Source organism: Eleutherodactylus coqui, chromosome 13, assembly GCF_035609145.1.
Source record: "Eleutherodactylus coqui strain aEleCoq1 chromosome 13, aEleCoq1.hap1, whole genome shotgun sequence".
In the NCBI taxonomy this organism is placed as follows: domain Eukaryota; kingdom Metazoa; phylum Chordata; class Amphibia; order Anura; family Eleutherodactylidae; genus Eleutherodactylus; species Eleutherodactylus coqui.
In genome coordinates this window covers 22093829-22110851 of record NC_089849.1, presented here as the reverse complement: position 1 = coordinate 22110851, position 17023 = coordinate 22093829, and the positions used below count along the sequence as shown (strand labels likewise).

At 45.8% G+C, this 17023-nt stretch overlaps 1 protein-coding gene across 1 annotated transcript in view; it reads left to right on the top strand.

The window, feature by feature from the left end:
- The first annotated feature begins 504 nt into the window (after nucleotides 1-504).
- Nucleotides 505-17023, top strand: part of GDAP1L1 (ganglioside induced differentiation associated protein 1 like 1) — a 58385-nt gene continuing 41866 nt past the window's right edge. Inside the window, exon 1 of the mRNA XM_066588245.1 lies at nucleotides 505-746. Within this exon, the coding sequence (XP_066444342.1) occupies nucleotides 567-746 (180 nt within the window). The 5' untranslated portion in view covers nucleotides 505-566. The remainder of the gene's footprint in view (nucleotides 747-17023) is intronic.

Below are 17023 nucleotides of genomic sequence, written 5' to 3'. Positions count from 1 at the left end.
AGCCTCATCCGGCCGTGTCAGTGGGAAGATAAAATTATGGCTTTTGAAAAGGGGAGATGAAATAAGCCGTGTCACTAAGGGGTTAAAACCGTCTAACCCACAATAACTGCATTTTGCAGTCATTTGCCCCATCGGTCTCATAATCTGCCCATCGTGTAATCTTGTTTACACGTCACAATACTCCGTCCGCCAATCCCGGCCTCATCCATATCCAAGTCAATACTTCAAAATATCCGGCGTTGCATATTACAGCGGGTCACGTGACATCCCTGATTATTTTTGCGTAGCTTATTACATTAATAGTGCCTGGTAATTGCGCGGCGGTGACCTTGGGGGATACTGAGCGAGTGGGAAGGAGGTCAAGGAGGATTTGCTGCTGATGCACGTAGACATCGGTGAGACCCGCACTGAGGGAGACTCCGGGAGTTGGTATTCTAGACGGGGTGAGGATGAGGAGGGATAGGAGGCCTTCTGCTACTGGTGGTGGCCACAGAACCATGTGATGATGCTAGTGCTGGAGGAGCAGCAGCTCAGGAGCAGCCTCCTTTCTTCTGTTTCAGGCTGTCATGGCTACTGCCAGCAATCTGACTCCCACAAATTGCAGCTGGTGGCCTATTTCTGCAATTGAGAATGATGCGGGCAAAACAGATGAAGGGGAAGAAGATGCTGAAGCCTCAAAGCCCGACCTCAAAGCCAAGGACAAGCTGGTGTTATACCACTGGACACAATCCTTCAGCTCCCAGAAGGTGAGGAGAGGGCATGATGCATTGTAGGAACCTCCATTACTAGCAGCAGCCCTTGCAGGGCAGCTTGTAGTCCTGGCCATCATAGATGTGGGGAGAATAGGCTGCAGATACAGGTGCTGATATGTGCTGGGGAAGGAAGGTGTGTGATATACTGGGGCCTGTCACTGAGGGAGAGGATGAGAGCAATTACATCTTATAGTGCCAGGAAGGATTGTGTGCTATGTTCTATCTAACTATCCCACTATTATCCCTGTATCTACTGAATATCTATCATCTAACAATAATCTTTATATAGCGCCAACATATTCCACAGTGCTTATCTATCCTTCTGTCATTCTGTCTATTTATCATTCTATCCATACGTCTATCCTCTGTCTATCTATTGAATATTTATTATCCATCTATGTATGTATCTTTGTATCTAGATACTGACTATTGGCTATATATTATCTATTATCCATCTATCAATCAATGTATCTTTCTATTTAACTACTTCATATTTATCTATATATCTCTTTGTCTACTGTATATCTATCTGTCTATTATGTTATCCATACATGTATCCCCTATCTATCTATTATCCATCTATGTATATATTTTTGTATCTATCTATCTACCTATCTCTCATATCTGCCTATTTATCTATCTAATATATATCTATCTCCTATCTATCTATCTATCTATCTATCTACCTATCTCTCATATCCGTCAATTTATCTATCTAATATCTATCTATCTATCTCTCTCCTATCTATCTATCTATCTACCTATCTATCTATCTCATATCTATCTATCTATCTCATATCTATCTATCTATCTATCTATCTATCTCTCTCATATCTATCTCTCACATCTGTCTATTTATCTATCTAATATCTATCTACCTATCCCATATCTATCTATCTATCTATCTCATATCTATCTATCGATCTCTCATATCTGTCTATTTATCTATCTAATATCTATCTATCTATCTATCTATCTATCTATCTATCTATCTATCTATCGATCTATCCCATATCTATCTATCTATCTCTCTCATATCTCTCTATCCATCTATCTCATATCTATCTCTCATATCTGTCTATTTATCTATCTAATATCTATCTATCTATCCCATATCTATCTATCTATCTATCTCATATCTATCTATTTATCTATCTATCTATCTATCTATCTATCTATCGATCTCATATCTATCCCTCTCATATCTATTGATCTATCTCATATCTGTCGCTCTCATATCTATCCATTTATCTGTCACATCTCTCTATCTATCTCATATCTATCTATCTAATATCGTTTGATCTATCTATCATATCTCATATCTATCCCTCTCATATCTATCTATCTATCTTTCCATCTGATATTATCTATCTATCTATCTATCTATCTCTCTCTATCTCCATTCTTGATTTTTTTAAATGCCATATTGATAATTATAATGGACCACGCATTTCCCCCCTCGCAGACATTGTGGGGTCGGTGTTTTATTTATTTTGTATGTCTTTCTTTTTATTGTTTTGTTCTGTTTGTATTTCTTCCCTTTTATGATAATCCTTGTTTCTGCTCGTTATATCCTCACACTAGTTGCACATTTATACTTCCTATAAGGCCAGGCTCACACAAGCGTACGTGAGTTACATATTATGCGCGTGATGTACACGTGAATATAACGCAGTACATGGCGGCAATTCAGATACATTAATTTTCGCTATTACACGCACACTACAGTTTTTTGCACTGTGTATTATACACGAGCTAAAAAAGAACACAACATGCTCTATTTTACCGCGCATTACGAATGATAAAGGCCTATTGTTCTCTATCGGTGCGTACAAAACGCTGTACATGCTTAATTACGTATAAACGCCGCACATACACATAATCGCTAAGCAACAGAGCGGGAAATAAGAAAAAAAAATGAAAGCAGGAAGCCTCCGCCTGACAGCGTGCCAGAGATATGCTGGCATGTGCGGGCACAAATCACCATACGCGGCGATACACGGGTCCACACCGCGGTAAAACGCTGCGTTATATTCTCAGCGTTTTACCACACGCCTGTGTGAGTCCGGCCTAAGAGAACTACGGGATACATAAACCACAGGTGATGACAGGGAGCTCTCAGGGCTGGATGGACTCTGCGCCCTTGTTGACCTCATGCTTCGTATTGACTGAACATGTCACCGCAGACTGTATTATATTGTCCTCAGCATCTAGTATATAGAGTTGTCCCATCGGGTCTTGTCACCACAACATACAGAATATGTCACCGTGACGTCTGAAGGCCTACTGTTCACTGGTCGGAAACTCTCTTAAAGTGACAGTACTCTGAACATCTATTGTAACTCAAAATATACTCTTCATCACTCAGCGTCTCTCGCGGACATATAGATCTCTTCTCTTGGCGGCAGCAAGGCACATGACATGTCACATGACCATCTGGCTTCTCTTGACAGCAGCTTCCAGAGCCGCTAGTAAGGGGAAGCTTCTCTTGACAGCAGCTTCCAGAGCCACTAGTAAGGGGAAGCTTCTCTTGACAGCAGCTTCCAGAGCCACTACTAAGGGGAAGCAGGATAACTTTTACCCCCTTACAGCTATTTACATGGGCAATTTTCACACAGAAGTTCCGTCTAATTATAGGATGGACAAAACTCGCACATGAAAATAACCTGCTTATTTCAATGGTTTAGCATTAGAGATGAGTGAGTATACTCGCTAAGGCACATTACTCGAGCGAGTGGTGCCTTAGCTGAGTATCTCCCGGCTCGTCTCTAAAGATTCGGGGGCCGGCGGCGTCTAAGGAGAGGCGGGGGAGAGCGAGCAGGAATGGAGGGGAGATCTCTCTCTCCCTCTCCCCCCCCCCCCCCCCCCCCCCCGCTCCCCGCCGTAACTCACCTGTCACCCGCCCCGGCCCCCGAATCTTTAGAGACAAGTGGGGAAATACTCGGCTAAGGCACTACTCGCTCATCTCTATTTAGCATATAGGCCGAAATAGAAAAATCGCTTCATGTCCTATCTTTGGGTGATTCTTGGTCAAGAATTGCCTATTATTTTCTATGGGAACGTGAGAAAAAGCACATCGCCCTTGCATGTCATGTGATTTGCATGCATGTACGATTCATTTTTCAAGTATTTTAGAGGCTTCATAGGGGCGTATGTGTTTTTACACACACCTCAGTGCAACGTATTCTTGCTATGATCGAAGCTTTTTTGGGTGTATCGCTGTATTTTCTGCACTTTTTGCGCATGCATGTTCATTAGCACACAGCTAAACGGCTATTTAACTTAATGCGTTCCAAATGTGTTCTTTTATTTCACTGACTTTTGAATTGTCTTATGCATCGCCTTGCGTATTACACGCGCATTTCTACACCCCCCCTCCCCCCCCCCCCCCCATAGGCTTCCATGGGGACCTTTGTTGCAGAATTGCACACAGGAATAGATCAGACTCTACAATACACTGTTCATGCGCAGGCATACATCTGCAAAAATGAGACAGTACGCAGGGACACTGGCGTAACTATAGGGGATGCGGTTGCACCCGGGCCCAGGAGCCTTAGGGGGCCCATAAGGCCTCTCTTCTCCATATAGGGAGCCCAGTACTATGAATAAAGCATTATAGTTGGGGGCCCTGTTACAGATTTTGCACCGGGGCCCAGAAGCTTCAGGTTACGCCCCTGCACAGGGATAGGCAGTTCACGATTTTTCCGTAGCGTATTGCCATACGGCCGTGTGAGCCTGGCCTGAGGCGACATACATATAAGAAATGTTTTTTAGGGCTTGGAAGTTCAGTCCTATTTGACTTGCGATGCGAATGCATTCTTGTTCTCTTACGGTTTTTTTATGGTCCCCATGGTTACACGCGTTATAAGCAGACCACACCCCCAACATGCAAATGCAATGTATTTTTTATAACGCTCCCATTGACTTGAATGGGTGATTTTTGTACGAAAATCACACTGAAATAGGGCGCTCTGCCATCCTCTTTCACCCGGACTACTAGTCCCAGTAACACAAGCCCGTGTGCAGTCATAGTGACACGAAGGTCTTCTATTTACATCCGATTCTTTCAGTCCGAAAATCAGACGGGAAAATAATTTTTGTGAATATATGCTAATGAAGGTACTTTGGCCATCAGGAGGGTTATGGGGCATTATGGGCACTTTGTCTGCTACTGTTTTGGGCAAGCTGTAAGTGTTACCATTATTGACCCTACTGTGAGGACATCACCGTTATGGGGTGTTCCCTGCGGTTATGGGGTACTGTGGTCCTCAAGGTTATGGGGTACTGTGGTCTCTGTGGTTATGGAGTACCGTGGTCCTCGTAGTTATGGGGTACCGTGGTCCTCGTAGTTATGGGGTACTGTGGTCCTCATAGTTATGGGGTACTGTGGTCCTCGTGTTAGAGGGTATTAGTGGCCCCGTGGTTATGGGGTTCTGTGACCCCTGTGGTTATGGGGTATTGTGGTCTCTGTGGTTATAGAGTACCGTGGTCCTCGTAGTTATGGGGTACTGTCGTCCTCGTGTTATAGGGTATTAGTGGCCCTGTGGTTATGGGGTTCTGTGGCCCCTGTGGTTATGGGGTACTGTTGTCCTCGTGTTATAGGGTATTAGTGGCCCTGTGGTTATGGGGTTCTGTGGCCCCTGTGGTTATGGGGTACTGTGGTCCTCGTGGTTATGGAGTACTGTGGCCCTTGTAGTTATGGGGTACTGTGGTCCTCGTGTTATAGGGTATTTGTGGCCCCTGTGGTTATGGGGTACTGTGGTTATGGGGTATTGTGGTCCCTGTGGTCATGGGGTATTGTGGCCCCTGTGGTCATGGGGTATTGTGGCCCCTGTGGTCATGGGGTATTGTGGTCCCCGTGGTCATGGGGTATTGTGGTCCCCGTGGTCATGGGGTATTGTGGTCCCTGTGGTCATGGGGTATTGTGGTCCCCGTGGTCATGGGGTATTGTGGTCCCTGTGGTCATGGGGTATTGTGGTCCCTGTGGTCATGGGGTATTGTGGTCCCCGTGGTCATGGGGTATTGTGGTCCCCGTGGTCATGGGGTATTGTGGTCCCTGTGGTCATGGGGTATTGTGGTCCCCGTGGTCATGGGGTATTGTGGTCCCCGTGGTTATGGGGTACTGTGGGGGGCTACGTATGCAGACCTTATGTGTGCTCTCACGGTATCATCACGTCTGTTATATAACGCGCTTTAATAAATCTGGCAATGATTTCCATCCGTCTCCTGTTGCTAATTTAATTGGCAGATGAAAAGACCTCTTAATTACCGCCTTGTCAGGCCTCGCTTTGTGTATGCAGCTCTTGTGCATCATGCTGATTGATCCCCGTTGAATATTTCCTAAAAGCTGAGTGTTTTAGAAGCTTCCTTTTATTTTCTGGAAAGATCAATAAAGTGGCTTCATTTAGTGACATTAATAGCAGATACCTACGCCCCCCCCCCCGCCCCCCCCATCCCCGATCCCCGCGAGGGTTTCATCCGTCAGTGTGATTCCATTCTTCCAGGGGCGGACAATTACTGTAGAGGGCTCAATTGCAAAAGGTGTGTGTGTGGCCCCTTACGTACCACTCTGGGCGCAGGCTGTGTGTCCGCCTCTTATATGATGGCCACATGTCGCACACACGTAACTCACATGATGCCTACATGCTGTGTATGGTGCACTTACCTGCTGGACATATACCGCACATTTAGTGCAGCTTGACACGCATGCCTCAGCGCAGCGTATTTGCTCTATGAATGAGTCTTTTTTTCACGTGGATCGCCACATTTTCTGGTACTTCTTGCATCCATGGTGCATGTTCATTTGCGCGCAGCAGGCCAATACGCCCCGATTTAAATGGCTATTTAGCCTCAGTGCGCTCTTTTTCCAGCGGGATTGCCGATGTATTGTGCTCCCCCCATAAACGTCTTTGGGGACTCTTGGTAAACAAATGCCCACAAAAATAGAGCATGCTGCATGCAAAATAGGGCAATATTCGCGGACACAAATACGGAAATACGCCCATGTGAAGCCGTCCTTATGGCAGCGTGTGCATTCTCTCTTTTTGCACATATCTCTCACACAGCAAAAAATAGTCCATGGGCGTTGCACAACTGTATGCCTGAAGCACAATGCAATTCCGCTGGGATAGGAGCGCATCTGGGACTCCTTAGGCTAAATGGCGGGGGCATGCGCAGAAACGCATACGCACATATGAGCACAGCCCCAGACGGACATATGTGTGCGCGCAATACACAGAGAATAGAAGCCATTAATGGTTAATTCACATGAACAATATTTGTGCGCAAAAAGCACAGTACATACGGGCGCAAATACACCTTGGTCACGGCGCGGAAACACACATATTTGAACATATTCTTGTCTGAAGGAGCGCTGAAAGCTGAAACAGACGAATGTGGGTTTAAGCCCTAAGGCTAACCAATAGACCTCGTTAAGCACGATGACATGATACAGACTTGTGAGGGTCTCCTGCCTTCTAGGTAACACTCGGAGACTTGTGGGAGTCTCCAGCCTTCTAGGTAACACTCGGAGACTTGTGGGAGTCTCCAGCCTTCTAGGTAACACTCGGAGACTTGTGGGAGTCTCCAGCCTTCTAGGTAACACTCGGAGACTTGTGGGAGTCTCCAGCCTTCTAGGTAACACTCGGAGACTTGTGGGAGTCTCCAGCCTTCTAGGTAACACTCGGAGACTTGTGGGAGTCTCCTGCCTTCTAGGGAACACTCGGAGCCTTGTGGGAGTTTCCTGTCTTCTAGGTAACATTCGGAGACTTGTGGGAGTCTCATGCCTTTTAGGGAACACTCAGAGACGTGTAGGAGTTTCCTGTCTTCTAGGGAACACTCGGAGCCTTGTGGGGCTCTCCTGACTTCTAGCTAACGCTTGGAGACTTGTGGGAGTCTCCTGCCTTCTAGGTAACGCTCAAAGACTTGTGGGAGTCTCATGCCTTCTAGGGAACTCCCGGAGATCTGGGGGAGTCTCCTGCCTTCTAGATAACATTCGGAGACTTGTGGGAGTCTCTTGCTTTCTAGTTAACGCTCAAAGACTTGTGGGAGTCTCATGCCTTTTAGGGAACACTCAGAGACGTGGGGGAGTCTCCTGTCTTCTAGGGAACACTCGGAGCCTTGTGGGGCTCTCCTGACTTCTAGGTAACGCTTGGAGACTTGTGGGAGTTTCCTGTCTTCTAGGGAACACTCGGAGCCTTGTGGGGCTCTCCTGACTTCTAGGTAACATTCGGAGACTTGTGGAAGTCTCTTGCTTTCTAGGTAACGCTCAAAGACTTGTGGGAGTCTCATGCCTTTTAGGGAACACTCAGAGACTTGGGGGAGTCTCCTGCCTTCTAGGTAACACTCAGAGACGTGTGGGAGTTTCCTGTCTTCTAGGGAACACTCGGAGCCTTGTGGGGCTCTCCTGACTTCTAGGTAACGCTTGGAGACTTGTGGGGGTCTCCTGCCTTCTAGGTAACGCTCAAAGACTTGTGGGAGTCTCATGCCTTCTAGGGAACTCCCGGAGACCTGGGGGAGTCTCCTGCCTTCTAGATAACATTCGGAGACTTGTGGGAGTCTCTTGCTTTCTAGGTAACGCTCAAAGACTTGTGGGAGTCTCATGCCTTTTAGGGAACACTCAGAGCCGTGGGGGAATCTCCTGTCTTCGAGGGAACACTCAGAGACTTATGGGAGTCTCCTGCCTTTTAGGAAACATTTGGAGACTTGTGGGAGTCTCCTGTATTCTAGGTAACGCTCGGAGATTTGTGGGAGTCTCCTGCCTTCTAGGGAAAACTCCAAGACTTCTGGGAGTCTTCTGCCTTCTAGGTAACACTTGGACACTTGTGGGAGTCTCCTGCCTTCTAGTTTACACATGGATACTTGTGGGAGTCTCCTGTCTTCTAAATAACACTCGAAAACTTGTGAGAGTCTTCAGCCTCCTAGGGAACACTGAGAGACTTGTGGGAGTCTCCTGTATTCTAGGTAACGTTTGGAGACTTGTGGGAGTCTCCTGCCTCCTAGGTTACACGTGGATACTTGTGGGAGTCTCCTGTCTTCTAGGTAACGTTCAGAGACTTGTGGAAGTGGAGCAGATGGATTTACCTTCTAGAACCCAAGAAATTCAATGATTAATTACAATATAATGAATTCACAATAACTGGCACGCAAAGCTTATATAAGAACCGCAGAATACAGAGAGAGCGGGAGACTGTAGGAGAGACTCCTGCTCGTGGAAGGACTGTTCAGCTGGCTTTACTGAGCTGCAGCATAAAGGGAATATCCATCGCTCAACAACAATGGCGCTGAAACTGGTCATCCACCGTTATGGGCCATCCATGCTGAGGAACGGTGAGTTGTGCTTTCGGACACATTACTATAGAGGCGAGAGGCGAGAACATTATCCTCCCACTATATAAGGCACTTGTCAGGCCTCACATGGAATACTGTGTACAGTTCTGGACACCGGGGCTCAGGAAAGATGTTACAGTGCTGGAGGGGATTCAAAGAAGAGCGACTAAACTAATACATGGAATGACGGGACTGGAATACCCAGAGAGGCATCAAAACTGGGATTATTCACCCAGGAAAAAAGACTGTTAAGGGGCGATCAAATAACTATGTACAAATACATGAGGGGACGATACAAGGATCTCTCCCAGGATCTGTTTACACCCAGGACCGTGACGGTAACAAGAGGACATCCGCTACGTCTAGAAGACAGGCTGAACTGGATGGACATTATCTTCTTTCAGCCTAACATACTATGTTACTATGTAGTTGGAGCACCAGCATTGTATTCGGCTGTAATTTGCTTGACTGTGCAGCGCCTGATCATCAGATTGATTCCTGACATCCTCCTCTGACCCTTTTCAGCAATGAGTTATTTCCATCCACAGGATCCCCTTTCGCTGGATGTTTTTCTCGATCATGCCATTCTCTGTACACTTTTTGACACCAATGTGCGAGAAAACCACACAAGGTTGGCAGTGACATCCTGGCCCGGCTAGTCTAGCACCGATGACCCGGCCTCGCTGGAAGTCGCTCAGATCGCTGGATGTTCCCATCTAATGTGGATTCACACTGAAACTGATCCACGGAAAACTTGTCACAGGATTTTATGCTGCACTCCGGCGTCACGGGGAGATTTTCTATATGGGGAAGTGCCGATCGTGAGAGGGCTGGGGCTCTAATAAAGGGGCCATTCAGTGTAGAATCCTTCCCTCTCCCACTTTTCTTTGTTTTAGGGCGCCCACCCACTGACGTTTTTTTTCCCTGCGAAATTCGCAGCATTTTTTTCTCTGCAGGGGTCTATGGGACTTGTAATGTTAAAATCGCGATCGCGCAAAATCGCGGTTTCGCGGTAAATTGCGATTTTGCGCGATCGCGATTTTAACATTACAAGTCCCATAGACCCCTGCAGAGAAAAAAATGCTGCGAATTTCGCAGGGAAAAAAAATCGCCAGTGGGTGGGCGCCCTTAGGCTGGACTCACAAGTGCGTAAGTGTATTTGCATGTGTTTTAGCGAAATGGGTGTTGCGAATTTGTATGTTCAACTACGTTTCTTACTATACCTTTTGTGCGCGCATTAATGTTCTCAGCCATTGAAATGGCCAGTTAGTGTAAGATGTCTCGTTTTACTGCACAAATGCGTAGGAAAATAGAGCGCGCTGCGTAATTTTTTTGGCGAACGAAATGCACGCACAAAATATGCGCATCTGAACGAACCTACTGCGTGCTTATTGCATACTGCAAACGCGCAAAGTGCAAATTTTTAATGCGCAAATGTGCTCGCAAATACGTCCCTGTGAATAGGGGGCGATGAATTGTTAGATTCCTGCATTCAGCGGAAATCGGAAGGCCTGTCAGTTCAGTATAGATGCGCGCGCCAACTAAACCACCAGCGAGAATTCATTCGCTTCTTGTTTGTCGCTAAATATGTGAATGCAAAAAACTGAACGCCATATTGTTCCGTGTAAACAGGCCGCGGTTCACCTGTGGAAGATGGCCTGATCATTGTAACTGGAGGCGGGCTGCAAAGAGCTGCAGTTCCTTCACTGTGGGGATCAGTAAGGGGCGTCAAGCTGTGGACCCCCATAGTCCTATGTTTATACGTTACATGATACGAGCGAATCTTCACTTTACAGAGGTTCTCTCCTGAAGAGTTAGGGTGGACTCACACGGTGGTATGCGCCAAAACACTCGGGTAAGCTCAGCACATTTGCACTGTGAACGACACGCTTTTGCGCGTATTTTTGCACATACTCGTACTACTGTACTTTTTATGCTATTAAGCCTAATTACTTCCAGATGTGTTCTTTTTCCTGCGGAATTGTGCAACATATTGCGCAATCATGCGGGTATTGAGTGCGCATTTGTGCACCTCCCATACACTCCTATCGGGCCTTCATTGCACAAATGCGCACAAAAATAGAGAATGCTGTGTTTTTTTTCACGCGTGTGGAATACATGCGCAAAAGCAAGTAAAAAAAAGAGTCATACCAATGAAATCAATGGGTTTTATTATCTGCGTATTTCACATGCATATTCTGCATGTACACATGCCCGCACAAGCTCGGCCTTAGACCTCTTTCACATGACCGTATGCGTTTTTACGCTCGGTTGATCGCAGCTAGAAATCTTATAAAAAGAAATATAGCCTCAGTAAAGTCCCGATCTTAATAAGCGTTTTCTCGTTCACTCATAAGAGTCTCTGCGGCGTATCGACAAAAAAAATACGCTGCAGCGCGGACATCCTCAGAATGTCTTCTAGTGCTTAAATAGAGCCAGCTGTGGGAGCTGCCAGTGTATCTCGTGAAAAGATAGGGCAAGACCTATCTTCTCACGCGCCACTTAAAATCGGTCTCCGTTTTTGATCACCCATGTCTTATTTTTACCGGCGCAATTTTTTTTTTTACGTGCTCATCTGAATGAATCCGTTACTTTAGATGGACGTGATTTTTGACGTGGCTAAGTTAGCTACGTCTATATGGTTATGTGAAGAAGGCCTCAGAGTGATGTTTGACAGGACAACTATCATCCGAATAGTTGTTCAACAGAGCGAATGTAAGCGACCGCTGTTCTGTGTGACCACGGCCGCCAACCGGGTGAGAAGTCGTTCATTAGTCGCTTTGTTTCAACTCACTTAAAAATTGTCGCTGGTTGATTAATTATTATAAGCAGGTAATCGTTGTCTTTCAATGACTAGTCAGTGATTTTGCAGGGAGGTGTGCGCTTGTTCGGGGTGCCCCTCCCACCAAGCGTTCATTGGCTGTTTTTTGAACATTCCATCCTCCCACTTAATGCTCATTGGTTTGTGAAAACATATAAATACGTGCGAGTGATCCTCAACTGAACACTCGCTGCCTCCATCTCCGGCTGGTTGGACCTTCTACGGAACAATCAATGACTGCGCATTGGGGAGTGGGTGAAATTTCAAGTACACACCCACCAAAGAACCTCCTACCCCTCAGGGACCTTTCACACGGTACAGAATTAGTGCGGCCATTTCTGCGCCACCATGTTATCCCGATGGAGCTTCAATTCCGCATCTGTTAAAATCTGCACTCAAAAGCGCAAAATTAAATTCCACAGCGGAAAAGCTTTGAGAATGAAGAACATTTTGTGTGATTGTTGCTGCGGGCCGACAGGGGGTGTGATCCCGCAATTAAAGTGTGTGGAAAAATATATTGGAAATTCCTTAGGGCTCCATCACACGGGCGTAAAGGCAATTGCGCACGCCTCAGTGCAGCATATTAGCACTATGAACAAAGTGTTTTGCACATGTTGGCGCACTGGACCGCACTCCTTCGCCCGTGAGGGCATGTTCATTTGCGTGCGATACACAAACACACTCCGATTTAAATGGCTGTTCTTTTTCCAGCGGAATTGCGCTATTCTCTGCGTATTGCACACGTGAATTTTGCAAACAGACGCAAATTTGCCCGTTTGAAGGAGCCCTTAAGGTATGTTGGCATATTTTGCGCTGCAGATTTTGGTGTGACTTTGCATCAAAAGTCCTACCATTTGGTGCAAATTTGGACTCGGATCCACAGCATGTTTCGCCCTTTCAATAGAAGCGGGGAAGTCTGCCGCACCAGTGGTGCGAATTTTGCCGCAGTTTTCGGTGCATATTTTGCTACATATGAGCATGCCCTTAATGATACGTGTTTTACTGCCAAAATAGGCAACTTTCACATAGCAAGGGAAGGAGCAGACACAGGGCAAAGTGATGGGGCCGGGTTATGGTTAGAGATGGCAGTGACACTCCCCGTCCAAATAAGGAAGATGGAACAATACCTCTGCAGCGCCACCTATTATATGGCAGCATTCCTTCAATCTTACCCCTTCTGACCCACATCACAGGCCTCTCACTAGCCAAGCCAGGATCCTAATGAGGGGCAAAAACCCCGAAACAGCTGTCTGTGTATGGATTCTGGATTAGCTTTCAATTCTCAATCATTGCTCTACAGACCTGTATAAAGGGTCAAGTATTGATTTGAAGGACTGCTGCCATCCAATAGGTGGCGCTGCAGAGGTATTGTTCCATCTCCCTTATTTACATATTACCCACAGGAGCATGGATAGCCTTATAAGTCTCCTCACTCACCTTCTTAAGGAGAGATGTTATCCCTTCCGACTCCCCATCCAGAAATTCTGCTCATCCATTCCGTCATATGATAAACGTAATAAAAAGGCCCTGGGCCGCGGGGCGGCTGGTGTGGCCAGCAATGAGCGGCATCATACTTTAATCCATTTCATTGAGCCCAGGGGAAGAGTAACAAAGCACATACGGTGGCTGTGACGAGGATGACATCTGTGGGCCTACTTTATATTACTATGAGCGGTTTTGTACTTTATATAATGTTGTTGTAGTGAGTATTACCAGACCCGGAAAATCACACAAGCAGATGAGCCTCACGTATGACCGCCAAGCTGCCTGATGTAATAAACCGTAAATCCAATAAAGGGCGCGCTTAAGAGCATTAGACCAAATGGGATAAAATCAGAACAGGAAACATATATCGGCCACTTCAGAATGCACAAACCCTTTAACAAGCTGTTTAACATTGAGGGCTTATACCTAGAATGCCATCCACGAATGATCAGGGCGGGTCCAACTGCTGGGACCTGCATCCCCAACCAGAAAAGGGGTGTTGAGCGGTCATGCCATCACTGTGCTACGTAAATCCGGGTGTGGTGTCTGAGATTGCAACTGCAAAAGGGACACGAATATTGCTCCAATAAAGCGATGCGCTTCATTAACAGTTTATGGTCCACGTATTGTATAGAGTTAGGGTCATGGTTACTTTGGGTTAGGGTAAGTGGGGTTAGCAGGATTAAAGTGACACTCTAGTCCTGGGATAAAACACTGTCCAGAGACCAGAAGGGGGAGTTATATTACCTGCCGTCTCAATCATTTGACTAGGTAATCTACACAGTGCATTGATAGTGTGTTAGATCACCAATGCACTACACCTGTCCTCTGATTAACCAATGGTACTCATGTGATCAGCAATGGCCAATCAGAAAGCGGGTAGTTAAACGATTACAGTGGTTATCTTAGATGACTGAAAAAGTGGGCCTGGAGTCGGTGGATCGGATGGACAACAGCACAGGAGACCAATTTCATGATGCAGGACAAAACTTTGCCCCAGGATAAGGTTGGGGTGTTATATAGATTTAAGATTAATGGCTATGGCCACCTTTGGGGATGGAGGGGGGCAAATGTTTTTCACATGAATGCATGAACTGTATTTTGGGCTGACGGTCATTTTTGCAATAGGTTTAATAAAAGATTTTCCACCGTTTGTCTTCTGCAGCTTCTACATATCACTGTATATATAAACTGCAGTCTGAGTCTCAATAGGAGATCTGTCAGTGAAGCTGGACTGACGTCCTTTTTATCAGCTAGTTTATACTGTATACATTTTGGTATGGTTATAAATTAGCTGATAAGAACGTGCAGGGGAGGAGAAAGCAAAGGGAAGCTAAGCCGTCAGTCCAGCCTCACTGATGGATCTCCTATTAAGACTTGGACTGCACTGTCTATAGACAGCGATATGTAAAAGCTGCAGAAGGCACAAGGGGCATTTTTAATTAAACCCGATTGCAAAAATTATTGTCTGCCCAAAATACACGCATTTAAGTGAAGAAATTGCCAAAGGTGTACTCCATGGCCTCTAAGCTTACTTTGAGTTAACAGGATTAGGGATAGTGGAGTTAGGCCGGCTTCGCACGGACATATTTACCACCGCAATACACAGTGAATAGGACCCATTGATGTCAATGGGTTCGCTCACATTTCCATATTTTGGCACAAATGAAGATAGAATACGTTCTAACTTTCTGTGTATTTGCGCACCAGGTGCCCCATAGAAGTCAATGGAGGATGCACAAAGGCACGCGCAATGCAAAGAAGATGGACAGAAGTAAAGGGTGTCTGTCAGCTCCTATGGGTCCCATAAACTGAACTGATTGGCTGACACACCGGGGCTTATTTATGTAGCCTTGTTTGACGGATTTGTGGCGCAATTTGCACTTGAAAAACGGAATACGGTTTCTGCAAAAGAGTTACAACTGATTTGTGCCAAAAAGAGTGAAAAATTATGAATGGCTGTGACTTTTTCTCTTATGAATGTGGACGTGGCCTCTGCGTGTCGCTGTGCTTTTAGCGCATCTCTCGTCATTTTGGCGCTCATATATGGCTCTAGTTTTTATAAACTTCAAATATTTTTTATTAATTTAGTGGGATGACAAAGTGAGACAAATTGCTATTTTGGCGCATTTGCGTGAATTTTGGGGCATCTAGTATAAATGGTTGGACATCTCAGCTTCTTATACCTCCTCTATGAGCTGTTTCCTAGCCTGCGGACGTCTCTTTCATAAATGTAGTCAAAATTTGGCGCATTTTGAAATTTTTGTCGCATCCATTGGTTTTTCCGGAGCTTCGGAATTTTCACCACATTTACAAACGCCGTGCAGCTGTTTCATAAATAGGGCATAGATCACACTTGTTGGAAATTAATAGAAAGCTGGCGCAAGTCTGCAGCCGTCTACTTCCTGTCCTTAATCCGCTGTACTTAGCGCACGCATAAAGTGAGTTTTGGACTAGTTTTGGGCTCGCGCCATGAAGTCCGCAGGATGCATCTCCGAGCGCAGTAGGTCAGCTCCTGTGAGCCCATACATTTAGTTTATGGGGCTCCTGGGTGCTGACAGAGTCCCTAAAAGCTCCGGGTTAGTTTTGGCGCAGTATAATATAATAGTCCAACGGGGAGGAAACGTTATTAACGAATGAAAACCTATAAAACCCAAACTAATTAAAAATGTAACAAGACAACAGAGATGGAAAATGTTATTAACTTTAGGAAATCTGCTGAAAAACCACAGCGGCAAAAACCTCCTGACCCGGAGCATGGCGGGTGCGCGGCAGACATATGCGCCCCGTAATCCAGAACTACACAAATTGTATATCAAAACATCCGAAATGAGGGACCCATTCCCATACTTTGTTGTAGCGTAAATATACTAATTTTAAAAATAATAATTTTTTTTAGCTTTCTACCCCTAATAACGGAAAAAAGATAAGTGAAAAAAGATATTAAAAAATCGCCCATTACGTCACGGAGAAAACACGCAGCAAAAATAATTTTGGTAGCTGAAGTAAAAAAAAAAATAGGGCAGTAAAACCGCTAAATGGGTAAAATTCGTAAGGCTGCCTGTCCACGGGCGATTGTCCATTGCGTTACCCACGGAAATAATCTGGCCGCGGGTAACGCAGTCAACGCTTTCCATATGTCCACGAGTGGAGAATCATAGCGATTCTCAGCTTGCAGGATCTAAATCGCAATTTGCCACGATTCTCCACGGTGAGCCTATCTGTCAGATAGGCTCACCGCACAGAACTGACAGCTCGCCCCCCTGCTCCCCCGCGGTGGAATATCGCTGCTGAGATTCCACAACGACCGTGGACAGGGGGTGTTAAAAGCCTCTGGTCCTGAAGGGGTTAAGCTTCTGGTTAGTTTTGACACAGGGTAATGCAAACGTGAAGATGGAACACTGCCTCTACAGCGCCACCTATTGGAACGCAGCACTCCCGCAAATCAATGTCAGACCTTTTAGCAAACCGCAACACACGGGTGATGTATGTCATGTCACATCATGGTTATCTTTAACTTCAGCAGAAGATTCTGGTTTGGGCTTATATTCCCAGACATTATTAGAAGGCTTGTAAAAGGTCTGACACCTCCAATAGGTGGCGCTGTAGAGGCCTTGTTCCATCTTTCATTTGCATA